Source organism: Papaver somniferum, chromosome 9 (genome assembly GCF_003573695.1).
Source record: "Papaver somniferum cultivar HN1 chromosome 9, ASM357369v1, whole genome shotgun sequence".
NCBI lineage: Eukaryota > Viridiplantae > Streptophyta > Magnoliopsida > Ranunculales > Papaveraceae > Papaver > Papaver somniferum.
In genome coordinates, this window is record NC_039366.1 from 124,649,363 (window position 1) to 124,664,492 (window position 15,130).

Here is a 15,130-nt window from a genome sequence, read left to right on the forward strand (position 1 = left end):
ATAGAACTTGAACATGGTGCAACCAATATCTATCTGTTTGCAAAGCTGCAAACAAATGAGTGTAAGAATAAACGAAGAATCAGAACAAATTGATAAGCGGTAAGGAGGGAATCACTTACTGAGAACGCTGAGAGGGGGGGAAGGAAATCAGCATTGGTGTCAATAAAAGCCTCCATCTCTTGGATGCTACCCCTGCGAATTTCACCAAATCTATGGCAGGAGCGAAGGCAATCCGGGTCAAAGAATAGATCCTTAGCCGCACAATATTGAGCAGACAACACATCCAACTGCGAAGCTACTTCAAAGGATCTATCCAGATGATGACGATCAACCTCAACATAAAAAGGACCCTTCGCGTCCCGCAGAATAGCTTCAAGAATGACATCATCAGAACTACCAAGGCTCAAGCTCTCAGGAAGGTTACCCTTGCTAGACTCAACAACAACTCCATCAATCGCTTGAGAGCGAACATGGGGCACGATTATTGAGCCCTCACCACGACGAAGAGACGGCATGGTAGATGAGCTGGGAACCGAAGAAAAAGCTTGAGCACCACCTAAATCCATATAACCAGCAGAAGGAAGATTTCCCAGTACAGTTCAGTCTGGTGACAAAGGCGGAGGTCCAACAGCTTTGTTGACAGGGGCAGTAGAAACAGAGTGAGCGCTCCCTAACGGGGTTGGCATAGCATTGAAGGAGAAGCTGCCCAGTGAAATCACAATCTTCTTCTTCGACTGAGAGTCTGAACTGCTAACCCTCACCACCGGGGTAACAACCTTAGCAAACGAACCACTTGATTGAAGCGAAGTAGCAGGAGACGAAGGAAGACTCTTGGAAACTACAACAGCATCCTCAGTAGCAGCCGAGACAACAAGCAATGCTCCGCCTGGGGAAGAAAATGAAGGTACCTTTGGAGACAAAGTAGGAGCTGGAGCTTGAAAACTAACAGGGTTAACAAATTGAGCATCACCACCAGCCACGAGGTTCTCACCCTCCACTGAGCCAGCACGGATGGGACTGGGGTTACCCTTGGAAAAATCTTCCTCAATATCATCCAAATGAGGGCTGAGGCCAGTATCCTCAATATCCTCCATATCTTCATCATCCGGCACCTCCTCACCATCCTTTGGATCTTCATCCGATGCCTCAAGGTCAATAACAGCCTTCAGCTTGCCCTTTCTCTTAGAGGACTGTGGAAAAACACATGCGCCAGCTAAGGATCAGGGGCAAGATACTAAGGGACCTACAAACACAAAGGTATGGAAATAATACTTACCTCCGCAGGTGTTGGAGTAGATGCTTCATCCCAAGCCTTTATCTTCCTAGTCCTGGTGGCTACGGAATTACCAGCAGAGCCCGGAACAGTCCTAGCAGCAGAACCTGGAGCAGTTCCAGCAGAAGAAGCAGGGGCAGACTACAAAAGAAAGTCATCAGAATATCAAACAAATATGTCAAAGCAAATGCCTTCAAACAGAAACGAAGGTTACCTCATGAGAAGCAGCAGGGTTGAAAACCCAAGGATGATATCCATCATACTTCTCAAGAAAGGAAAGAGCTGTACGGGGGACGTGGGGATCTGCGGAAGTAAAACCGTAGGCCCAAGGCCCCACCACACGAAGAGGAGTACGATCCCAACAATCATCATGATCAAGATGGATATGGTCAGACTTTGGCAAAGGTAGCCTAGCAGAATAAGGGATAACATTCAAACCAGTCTTATCGATCTCCTCCAGCAGACGAAGGCTGTTACCTTCCCTGATTTGCTTAGCAGTAACATGGATACGACGAGGGCCTACACTCTAAGGAAGAAGATTGCTCTTCTGAATAACATCAACGTATAATCCTCCTGCTTAGACCTTCCATCAGCAAAGGGGTCATAAGACTTCAAAGTGGTCTTTCCCTTACTACGGTACCAACTCTCACGAAGGGCCACGCCAGTAGTTACCAGTATATTTCATAACTCCTCGGACCCGAGTTTTGTTCACCCGGTCATCCCTGGTAGACAAAATGTCATAGTAGAAGGGATCCTTTCTACTGAACAAAGGGAGGAGCATTCCTGCGGCCAACTGGCCAACACTAATCAGGAGGTTATTCTCATCATAAGGAAAAATCCGGATCAGGGATTCGGTGAGCACATCGGGGCCATTGACAAAGGAGATCTCGAACTTGTGGAGGCGGAAAGACTTGGTGATCTCAGCCAAGGACAGTTGGGCATAGTTATCTTTATCACGAAGTGTCATCCTTTGAAGTTCATAATGAGGAGGAGGAGGTGGAAGATCCTCAATATCAACTTCTTCTACCTCTGGATCCGCATCAGCCTCAGGGACAACAGCCATCTCAGTACTAGCAGGTACCTCAGTGCCAGCAGGTACATCAGTATCCTCAGGGGGTGGAGACGGCGTAGCATCAGGATGGTCCATCCTGGGAGGTGGGTCAGTAGACGAAGAGGTTCTTTTCCCCTTACGCGTAGGCTTCTTCGATAATCTCATAATTCCTAACACCAGCAGGAAGAATGGCTCATCAACAATGGCGGACTGAAAATCACAGTCGACTCAAAAGCAAATTTGGGGGGAAAACAAGCATACTTAGGGCATGGGTTTTACTAAACCAACCAGAGGAAGCGGTTTAAACTCATCATAAGACGAAATCAAAGGATTTTCATCGCCATGAGTAAGATTGCAGGAGAGGAACAACCATGGCAGAATCATCATCAAAATACGAAATAGGAACAAACCCAAGTTCTCATACAACACGAACAAGTAAAAGAGAATTGAAATTCTCACATGCAAGTACAACAACAACTTCCAACAAATCAAAGAAGAGAAGACAGAACCAAGCATGGAGAAATGTGAAAAGAAACAACAAAAGAGCAAAAGTATCACTTACGTTTATATGATGATCGAGTTATCGAAGGAAAGATCAACAACCGACGATGGAATAAAATCTCCGTGAAAGAGACAGAGAGCGACAGTTCGAGAGGGAGAAAAGGAGTTAATGAAAATTCCTCCTCTTTATTCTCTTCTTATAGGCGGCTGGAGTATCCAAAAATTTGGATGTCCCGAAATTCAAGAGGAAGTTATTGCATGAAAGGACGTGCGGGGACCACCCAATCGATACGTGTAAAAATGGCGGCGTTACGGGAGTTTTCTTCCAATCCTTCCAAACGGTAGAATATGAAAGAAAATGGGCAAACTGTGAATACCAATATTCCATGGAGCACGTGTCACGATTTCAGTGGTCGCATATAAGATAAGTGTGTAGCCTCGCTATACATAGGAATCCAAGTGACATAGGATACCTTCGTAGATCTATTTTATCTCTCCCCAAGAAAGGATGTCTCGACGGCTAAGATAAAAGAATTAAAAGCCTAGTCTATGGAAGAGCAGCTGGCGAAGGGACAAAGGTAGATGACATATCTAATCAGCATTAAATGCACAAATCTCTTATCTACACGCATAATCAAGGCACGTGAAGAGAGATTATGTGGCAGAACCAGATTGGCAGAGGCTGGCGGTGAACGAAGGTACAATCTGTACTGAGGCTGGGGAGTTCCCGAAGGAGCGTGGGTCAGCTGAGGTGGCAGAGTTCGACTGGAGAGAGCACGCGGCGAACGAAGGTACCATCTGTACTAAAGGTATATCAGGAAACGATTGACCCAGAGGCAGCAAAGATATACTTGGAGCAGATGGGGCAATAAATACCAAGCTTCACCAACAAACTAAGGGCATTCAATATCTAGGAGAGAAGATCTAGTCTTAAGCTTATACCTCTTTAATGTTTAGAACTTAAGTATTTACTTCAACTTGGGTTCTCTCTATTACTTTGGGAAGCATTTAAGATCTTTGTAACCACCATAACTTAATACAAAACAATCACTCATTACCCCGTGGACGTAGACGAAAGTCGAACCACGTAATCTCTTGTGTCTCATGATAACTTAGCAGTTTTTATATTATCTTCGTATTCTTAGTTGTTATTGTGATCTTGAGTACCCTTTACTACTTAGCATTATCAGTTCAACAGAGACATCAATACTACTTAGTATCTGATTCTCTGAGCTGTACACATTACGTAGACTACGGGAAAACGAGTAGTCACAAGTTTCTCCGCACTACTTGGCTCTTGGCTCCTGAAACAGAAAATCCAGATAAATATGTTGCAATTCCATATGACTAGCAACATTCTTATAGCTTTCACAAGCTTTTACGCATCTAAACTCTGAAGTCTTAAGATAATGCGATGACCATCACCCATCTAAGCCAGCGTGGTGATCTCACATGACACTATGGCTGAGCCAACTGTTTGTTAAAAGGTAACAAGATAGAAAACCAGATACGTGTCAACCTAAAAATTAGAACCATTCACCAAACTACCCAATATCATATATCTAGTGTCATGTATCCAATGATCCAGCTCTAGAAACTGAATGTCTTACAGCTCCATCACAATTCTCAGTTCATATTACAAAATCTATAAACACCCGTACAAGTCGCATTGGCAAGCGTACAATGACACCACCTCTATAGATCACAGCATACACCTCCCTGTGATACAACCCTTGTTAGGACTCCACACCCTCATCCGCACCTCTCCCAAAGCAGTATGTTTCAAGTACCTTCTCACTGTGAATTCCAAAAAAAAAATGAAGGGCTTCTCCAAGCTAGCCTCTGTTAGAATTAATCCACCAGTAGTTCCTTCTCGGCCTCCTCAACCTGGAATCACGAGCATTGTTAAAGCAACTTTTAATAAGGAATTACTAATTAGTGCAGAACAAGTCAAGGAGCAACTTTCCACTCTAAAATATTGCCTGCTTCGCAAAAGATACAAACTTCACATGAACGGAATCTGTACAGAATTAGTCACTCAAACGGATGCATACTACCATGTGTCTCATAGTATAAGGACCAACCGATCCTTGTAAAATGACCATACAGTTCTTCATGCAATTTACTAATTCTCCCAAGCCACTTTTTTATTCCTATCAACACCTTAAAATCTCTAGATTTATGAAAAATCTAACAAGTAAAGTGGGAACAAACCTTAATTAACACACGATCGCTCAAGGGATAAAGATCTTTGACGCCCTCAATCTCCTTCAATATAAGATGATTTATTCCATTAAACTCCACTTCAGTCCCTGCCAACAAATCTGCTTACAATTGTTAATGCCAATTCAAAAACATAGATACACAGAAAAAGAAAAAGAAAACATAGCTGAGTAAAAAGGTTAGCCATAGTCAAATATCACATCTGTCTCAGCTCAAGCCACCACCAGCAACTCTCTAACATAAGCTTCTTTCTCTCCCTCACTGGCATACCAACAACACCAGTTCATACCATAACCTGCATCTTTTCAGCCATCATACAACAACTACCCATTTCACATTGCTGCTCAACCTGCACCACCAAGACCAACAACATCAACCCCATTTTCTTCCATCAGCATCAAGCAACACTATAAACAGCTTCATATATCACCATCATTGTTGAGATTATTAGTCCCATATTGTATGGGCAATTAAGATCCTGTGGTTTATAATCTCTTAGGGACTCTCCACTCATTTCTAATTGGATTTGAGTTGGATGCCCGTATTCTAACATGGTATCAGAGCAGGCTATTTGTGTCGAGTCAGTTGACCGCACCTTTACTTCGCGTCACCCGATTTATTGTCCACGTGTTAGACCCAACGAGGCTACACGTGAGGGGGCGTGTTGAGATTATTAGTCCCATATTGTATGGGCAATTAAGATCCTGTGGTTTATAATCTCTTAGGGCCTCTCCACTCATTGCCAATTGGATTTGAGTTGGATGCCCGTATTCTAACAATCATCATCATCAGATACCACCAATTCCTGTACATATAAATCAAGATAAACTCCATCATCTTCACAGCCCTGTAACCCTAACTGTGGACTCGAAATTGGGTAAAACCCATTAGAACTACCTTTCATGCTTCAATCACCTTCAGCGATTTACATATTCAACACCAGCAAGGCTGTATTCTTCTCTGTTTTCCTCGGAACTTTGCCACATAACTCGTACCATCTTCCTCCTACCAAATTCATAAATCATCAACACAATTCCTCAATTACCTGTTGATTCAACTCAAACCCTATCTTCAATTTCTTCTCCTCCATCTACGATTCCATCACCCATCTCCTTCTCATTTATCTCTTACTCAAATCCAAAACCCCATCTGATTTATCTGCCTTGCTGCCGATCTCAAACTCGAATCAAACCCAATCTTTCCGGAGATGACAATTAGGTTTTGGGTTTGGGGATTCTGCAAACAGAATGAGATTTCTAGGGCTTCAGAAGAAAATAGGGAAAAGAATTTGGTGGTTTATGATGTTGATGATAATGATGGTGGTGGTAACAGAAAGGGGAAGAATGAATTTCAATGTTAGGGTTTCACAGGGGGAACCAGAGAGAGGAGAAATGAAGTAGATAATGAATGAATGATTGATAGCAATAGAGATAAGAGCAACGAGTCAGACTCCCGATATCTGAATGAGCTGAATAGTGAGTCAGTTTTAAAGTGTAGGCAGCCACACAAGTTTATCGCACGCATACAACTGGCTTTAGTTGCGAATCGCAACTGAATCAAACAGTTGCGAATTTTTTGAAACAAAAATTAGCAATTGAAAATTCGCAACAACTGCTAATTTGTTGCTAATCTGAGTTGCTAAACCCCATATTTGGTGTCGTGTTGCCTAATGAAAAGTTGGTGGCGTATTTTGGTACCCTCGCGTTTTAGTAAGTAATCCAATCAATGAGATCATCATTTTATAGAAAATCAACTTAATGATATATCAAAATTATATCTCACGTAATCCCAAATCAATACACAAAGAGATATCCAACAAAGAATCGCATATTGCAATCACACTATCTAATAATATTTACAAAACCAAGGATTTATCAAGATAAATATACATGATTAATAGTTTTATTGATACATACAAAAATAGATTTTATTTTACATACGATAATGGAAAGACATAAATATTGATTTGTTGGAACATCGCTTGGTCGAACTCACAAGTTTTGCGAGCTCAAGATTTTTGTCAATGCTATATGTACACAATTATATCTTGATTTCTAGTCTACTAAAGTCAAGTCTTGGACTAGGATTAAAGCATGACACTTGAGTATCAGATATCCTTGAATAACCCTCAAAGATTGAAGAACAAACGAATATATTTGCGATAATTTCATCAACAAAGAGGTACGTGAAGATTGACCCAACCTATTTAATCAACCATAGATGATGTATTTGAGAGAGTATGAGAGACAATTGATAAGTGCATATTTCACGTATATTTGGTGTCAATTCCATGCTACTATTTGTTGATTTTCTTGCAAATTATTGTATACTACTCTTTTTTTCTCTTATTTATGTTTTTTTAGGTGAATCATCCAAACACTACACCAAATTAAGGGATTAGCAACAGAGTATTCCTGTTGCTGAACGAGGTTGCAACATCAGCCCGCCGTTGCAACACCCTGTTGCAGCTTTTTGCAACAACTGTAGACCTGTTGCGAAATCCAGTCAACAATGATTTTTCGCAAATGCTAGAATTTTAGCAACAGAATCCAGTTGTTGCGAATTTTTTATTTTGTTGCTAATTTCAGGTCAAGTCTACGTTGACTTGATTTTGACCAAAATTTAGCAACACACTTAAGCCATTGCTAATTTTATTGCAACAGAAAAAAAAAGGTCAAGTCTTCATTGACCAAGTCAAAATCCATTTCCCCCCATATATCTCCCAGCAATTATCCCGATTCATTCATTTCTTATGATTCAACCTAATAACCTTCATATTCAATTGAACTGTGAAACAAAATACAAAGATCATTACACAACAAGAATAGTCATTTGGATGTATATCTATTATCTTAAGAATCTTACATAATGTTTAAAGGTGTTGATGATGGATTTTTGACGAAGGATAAAATCGTAAAATCAAAATAATTTCGCATATTTCTAATCCAGCTATCAGACGAGTATGCGAAGTTTATATTTCAGAATTTAAGCATAAAAGCTCATGCCACGATAATCTCTGACCGAGAGTACCGCCTCTCAGAGCACACATAAATATACAATCATTAAAGCCTCTCATATATTTCATCAATACTGAGAAATTTCAGTATTCATTCCTGTATAGAATCGAGAATGATTGGACGACTCCTAGATGGATTAACCACTAGTATAGAGCAATAACGTCTTCAGGATGTCGCAATATTCCCTGACTATACTGAATAAACATTCAGAATGAGTATAATACATACACTAGCTCAACTCTCGAATAAATATAATGCTCCTAGACAAATTTCCCGCTAGTATAGAGCCATCAATTAATTAATTCTAGTCGCAAAATTCATCAACTGAATTCCTAGAAAATATTCTATTTTCATCATAATATTTCATTACTTCAATTTATGGCTTTTCCCAGCAGAATTCCATGGGTTAGTAATATATATTCAACGTTTGGGCATTTGGGCCACCACCGAGTAAGCCCTGAGAAAATGGTGCGGGTATACTTAATAATAAAGCACAAACGAGCACCCAAATGCATAAACGAGCATTCAAAATATGGACGAACGAGGAAGTATGGAAACCTATGCACAATAGGAAAATGAAGCAAAATAAAAATAAAAAAAAATAATAAAGAGGCAATGGGACCTAGGCCCACTGGCCGGCCCGCCATGCCATGGTCGTGGCCAGTCCCACGCCTCCCCATCTTTTTTATTTTATTTTTATTATTTCCCTTATCTCATGAAATTCCCTCGTTTGAGCAAACTTCCTCATTTGAACAAAACTCCTAGTTTTCCATATTCCTTCACACATGCTAGACAAATAATAAATAAAAATAGGGAAAGGCGTCTCGGGACCGGGGCCACCGGCCAGTAGTCTATGCCACGGCCGGTCCCACGTCTCTCCAATTACTTATTTTATTATTATTTCTTCTCTCATCTCATGAAACTCCCACGTTTGAGCAAATTTCTCCAATATTGCTCAAATCTCTAAAAATCCAAATGGTCCCAAGACCGTCCGGGCTTCTCACGACAAACATTAAAATATCATTATTTTAATATTCTTAAAATATTGGACGCACGAGCAAAGTCCTACTTGCTCATTCAAGCGAAATTGAGAATTTCAGTCAAGATCAAACTCTTCTGAAAATCCAAAATATTGCTCTAACACACATCAAAAAATATCAAAATTCTCAGATTTGAGTCACGAGCAACATGGTGACACGGGCAATCCCCCTTGGTCGTCCAAGGTCGTCCCTTTATCTTGCAAAAGCCGGTTTCACCCATTTTGATAATTAGGTGACCTAATTAATTTTCTACAGTTCGTATTGAGTTCAAACTCTTTCCAAACAACTTGGAATTTGATCCATCGACCATCAGCTGGTCCCACGACCACCAAGGGCCTGCTCCATACCCCTTGGTCGGTCCCTCTTCTCTCCATAATTAGGTTTTACCACCTAATGCTTAGACGAGCACTATTTTAATAATGATTAAACGCGCATTTAATCATCATTTTACCAACTGGTCTACAAAGGACTTTGGTTGCATGCTCATTCGAGCACCTGGGTGCTACATGGTCGTCTCATCATCTCATGTGGCTGGGCCCCTCTTTCATTCATTGGTTGATTTTTAGTAAATCACCCATCGACCGACAATCAATCGAAAAATTAGGGCTTCGAACCAAATGCTCTGCAAAACATAATTCTGAGCAGGTTCAAACACCAATTAATTTTATGTTGATCCAGCAATCAACATTTTAATTAATTACACAATATTCGGTCCAGCTACTAATATTTTTAATTAATATTTTATTTGGTCTCGTTACCAAGAATTCATTAATCGAGCAATATTTGATCAAGCGAGCAATATTTGCTTAGACTAACAATACTTGCTCAGACTAGCAATATTGATTTAACTATCAATATTTAATTGCTCGACTGAGCAATGTTTCTCATGTTGATTCAGCTATCGATATTCGAGTAGCAATATTCCTCATATTGATTCATTTATCAACATTCAACATTCGAGAATTCCACACCGATCCAGCTATCATATTTCATTGGTTTATCAACCAAAAAATTTGATGTATCAGTTGACCATTATAATCTCTCTTCGTCATTCGACAACTCATGACACAGACGATTTCTCAACAACATTTTCTACCAATAGGTTCATGATCGAGGAATCTTATTAGTCCTTCGTTCATCCATATCATCAGAGTATCAATGTCTCAGCTGACGCATATATTTCATAAATTTATTAGACTCAACGTTTATGCATATGTCCCAGCAGACATGCTCAATCCATGAATCATAGTGCATTCGTCAATCATGCTCAACTCATCAAGGCTAAAACTCAGGTTCGCAAACTCAAGATGAAAAAAGTCTACAGTGAAACTACTAGACTTTTACCTTCGCGAAACTAGTGTGAAGAAAGTTATCAGTAGAAACTCTACTTGACTAAGTTCGCGAACTCAAAAAGTAGTTTTGTGAATCCAGAATTTCATAACTCACTAGATTTTCTCTCTTGATTTTGTTCGAATCTTGACAAGTATGAGCTTGAACTTTGAAATCTCACTAGACTTAGTTATTCGATAGTCCGTGACGACAACCTTATTTGTGTGTTATTTAATTCTAAATTTTTTGACTTACTACCATAGATAAATAGATTAAATGGAAAATAGTCCAAAAGGAAAAATCAAACTTCGTAACTATCCTTTGATGAAGTTATTCAGTGATATATTCGTATGTTCTTTGATTTTCAGTCTTTAAGGAAAAGTTTGAGGAAATCTTACAACTCTATTACCTATATCTAATGTGGTCCAAGCTGACTTAAAAGAATACAAATCAAGAAATAGTTTTGGCATCTAAAATATGATAACAGACTTGAAATACCAACATCCAATGGTTCAACTGAGCACTGCTCTGACGCCTTATTGAGGACGATTATGTTATGTTATATCGTCCTTAAATTTTACACCTAAGAGGTGAATCACTTCTTATTTATGCATTTGTTGGGTATTGAACACATGAGATACGTTTTGTTAATTGAGTTAATAAAAATCACAATAATACTTATATTATTGAACATCCTACTAATATATATATATAATTTAAAAATGAACATGTGATTGATTATGTTAATTATCAAATTTCTTTTAGATAAAATGAAAATTTTATTAATCAATACTAGGATCTAAAAGCCTGGATAGAACTGTTTGCAAATTTGTAACATCATGACTGATTCTTCTACTTGAAGTTTTTCTCTCCTAACTACTTTAGAAATAGAATCTGCTGAAGAATTAAAATTCCTACTAACATAGGAGACTTTGGTAAAGTTGAAAGAGGAAAACAATTGTTTGATCTCTTGCATAATCTTTCTATTCTCCCATCTTATTGAAAAAGAAATATTGTTGATGGAGTTAATTACAGCCTCAACATCTGATATGATGTGTATGCTGTCTAAATCCATTGCCTTTGCCCATCTCAGTCCTTCAAGAACAACTTTACACTCTCCTGCTTCTGAATCAATTATTCCAGCTGCATATGATCCCTTGAATCCAACGAGTGTACCTGCAGTATCATAACAGACAATTCCAGACCCACAGTCAGTAGTGTATTTATCATATGAAGTGTCAACAAAGAATTTAAAGGTGGTAACTTCATTCAAAATATCATGCAGGCAAGTGAAAGTGTTAGTAATATGCTCAGGTGATGCAGAGGTGGGAGTTGATATATCAGCTGAAACTACAGGTGAAGTTTCCTTAGTAGGAGAGTTGTAACTAATCAACTAATTCTGAATCCTTTCGACAGTACGACTTGGGCTGAGTTTTTTATCTTGAAAAACACAGTCACACCTTTCCTTCCATTTTATCCAACTCCCTACCATCAACAACTTTCTCCAGTTATCAATTGCTTCACTTCCTGCATTATGAATATCTTTAAACCAAGAAATAATCCACTCTTTAACCATCTGACACTGATTAATTATCTGAGCAATGTTGATATTAAGTGAGCGCCATACAGCCTGAGCATGAGAACAACTGATGAGGATATGAAATAAGTCTTCATGTTCTTGTTTACAAACTTCACAATGAGTTTCAATATCTTGCATTGCCTGAGAAAGTCTCACCTTGTAGGGACTATGTTTTTCAAACACTTCCAAGTGAAGAGTTTAACCCGATGTGGCAGTTTCATCTTCCATAGTGAAGTGTTTAACCCGATGTGGCAGTTTCATCTTCCATAGTGCTTTCCATACAGTTGTAGGAACATCATTAAGAGCAACTTGATTTTGTACTCTAGTTTCAGTGAGTTTTTTGTATGCAGACTTGACTGAGAAAACTCCATCCTTTGAAGGGTTCCGTCTTACAATATCCTGCTCATCAAGGGAAAGCTGCATCTGTTTGATCTTGTCAACAATAACTGGAGTAAACAACATATTGAGAAGAGGCACACTCCAAGTGTTTGAATCTAGTAAAATCAGCTCACTGACAAAAACATATTGCAGATGTGAAGGGTGTAATGGCTCTACTTTGATATCCAGTCCTATAATCCATCTATCAATCCATATTTTGGTACCCTTACCATTGTTGATTTCCATAGTGTAATGTTGTTGAAGAATAGAAATACCAAGTTCAATCCCTTTACATGTCCATGAAGAATTACTCCTTTCCTTTTCAATGTGTAAAAACTCATCTTTCTTGAAGTACTTAGCTTTGAGAATTTTGGTTAATATGTGATCAGAGTTTTGGCAAATTCTCCATGCAATTTTAGTGATGAATGCATGATTTAACATCTCCAAATCCCTAAATGCCAAACCTCCTAAATACTTGGATATACTCAAGTTGTGCCATCCAATTAAATGTAACCCTCTATTAGACTTGTAACCCCACCAAAATTTCCTTTGTATTGTATCAAGTTTCTTGAGAATAGACTTAGGAATCTTGAAGGTACTCATCTGATACATGGGAACAACATTAAGCACTGCCTTAACCATTGTGGTTCTTCCAGCTTGATGTAGATTAATTCCCTGCCAATTACCAACTATATTCTATTGTGACTTGTAGAAGCCAGATTGAAAGCCTTCAGGTCCTGGTGCAGACCAACTCTCCATGCTTTTGAGAACTTTAAGAATCTCTTCATCTGTTGGAGGCAAAAGAAGTAAATTGTTATCTTCCTCTGTAATTAGAGTAGGGATATGAGAATAATATTGTTCTTCAATTATAGTAGTTTGAGAAGTACTTATATTCTTAAAATGCTGAGTAAGCAAATTAGAAATATCATCCCTAGATTGTAACCAAGTTTCATCATCTGTTTTTTAAAGAATCAATGTTATTTCTAGATCTCTTCTTCTTTGTTAAAGTATGTAAATACTTAGTATTGTAATCCATATCTTTTACAAAGTTGTCTCTAGACTTTTGTCTATATAACTCATGATGTATCTTGTGCCACTTATCCAACTCTTGACTAACTTCTAACGCATTTGAAGTATTTTCAGGAGAAAAAGGCAGAGCTTGTATTGCAGATAGCTTTTTTTTGGAGATTATCCACATTCTGATCAATGTTTCCAAAATGAGTTTTGTTCCATTTAGATAGAGTAATCTTGGTGAACTGAAGCCTTTTAATGAGCTTGAAACCTGGAGAGCCTTGAACTGATTTCTCCCAAGCCTTAGCAATTTCAGCTGCACAAGTTCTATCTTGAAGCCAAGTCTGAAAGAATTTAAACGACTTCCAAAGTTTTGGCTGAGAGTGATCTGTCACTAACATCACAGGGCAATGATCACTTCCATTTTGAGTTAAATGAAGAAGTTTAGAGTCTTGAAAGTGTAGACTCCAAGAACCATTGGTGCCATATCTAGTCTTGATCTCTTTTTCCCCGTTTCCAAGTTATTATTTGACCAAGTGTGTTCTCTGCCTATAAAACCCAAACCTTGCAAACCTACTTCCTGAATGATAGAATTAACAAAGCCATCACCTGAAGAAGAAGCTGATGAATAAGAATCTAGAATATGAAAATTAAGATCACCAAGAAAAACCCATGGCTGAGCAATGTTGAGTCCAATGTCTTTGATAAATTCCCATTGAACTTTCTTCTTAGAATAATCACAATATCCATACATACAGGATAATAATAATTCAGGTTGACTAGGATCACATTGAACTGCAACATGAATCATATTATCTTCACAACTAAGTACATCACAAATGAAACCATTCTTCCATAAAAGGGCTAGACCTCCAGACAAACCAATGGGTTGGAGAAATCTCATATTAGGAAATTTAAATGGAGCTAACAACATTTTCATCTTATCTTCATGGGTTTTAGTTTCACATAAAAATATAATATCATGGTCTTGGTATCTAATTAAGCCCTTAAGATGATCTCTGGTGGTAGGGGTGTTGAGGTCTTGAACATTCCATGAAACTACTTTCATGTTGAAAAAGGATACTATCAGCTGAATTATGCAAAGCAAAGTAAAAAAGTGCTTAAAAAACCTAAAACAAGATATGCAGGAAAACTTATTTACTACCGTGGGTTTTGCATGGGAAAATTTAATGTACTTAGGGTTATTAAATGCAGACTGAGATAAGTAATTAAATTCAGGTATAATGAGTAATTTATGTAAACAAATAAAACGAAGTTGCAAATTAAGAATAAGAAGGATAATTAAAGGTGAAAGTAATGAGTGAAACCTGATCCCCCTTGGGTGGTTGTGTTTTCTGATTCTTTTCAGTGGTGATCACTTGAGTATCTGTAGGGCCAGTGATTGGAATCATAATGTTGTTGTGTGATGAAATCTCAGTAGCAGGAGGAATAAGAGAATCAGCTTCACCAGCTCTTTGACGCTTGCCTAGTCAACTGTCTTCTTCAGATAAAGTCTCTTCACCTTTGAGTAAAGAATCTAAATTAATAATGTCACCATCTTTTGGAGGAATGGAAACATTAGATTTGACAAACTTTTTATGGTTCTTTTTCGCTGCAGGAGTTTTGATAGAGGCAGATTCCTTAGTTGTAGCTACAATTGATATGTTTTTACGAATGTTGCTAATTTTCCCAACAAAATAAGGTTTCTCATGAGCCTTCTTCAAAAAG

General features: G+C 38.5%; 1 protein-coding gene across 1 annotated transcript; it reads right to left on the reverse strand.

Moving 5' to 3' along the window:
• Nucleotides 1-13,087: 13,087 nt before the first annotated feature.
• Nucleotides 13,088-14,336, reverse strand: LOC113312539. Its single transcript, XM_026561287.1, has 3 exons — nt 13,878-14,336; nt 13,588-13,746; nt 13,088-13,294 (listed from the first exon to the last, which is right to left on the reverse strand). The coding sequence occupies exons 1-3, from the start codon at nt 14,334-14,336 to the stop codon at nt 13,088-13,090; spliced, it is 825 nt and encodes a 274-aa protein (XP_026417072.1).
• Nucleotides 14,337-15,130: the final 794 nt, after the last annotated feature.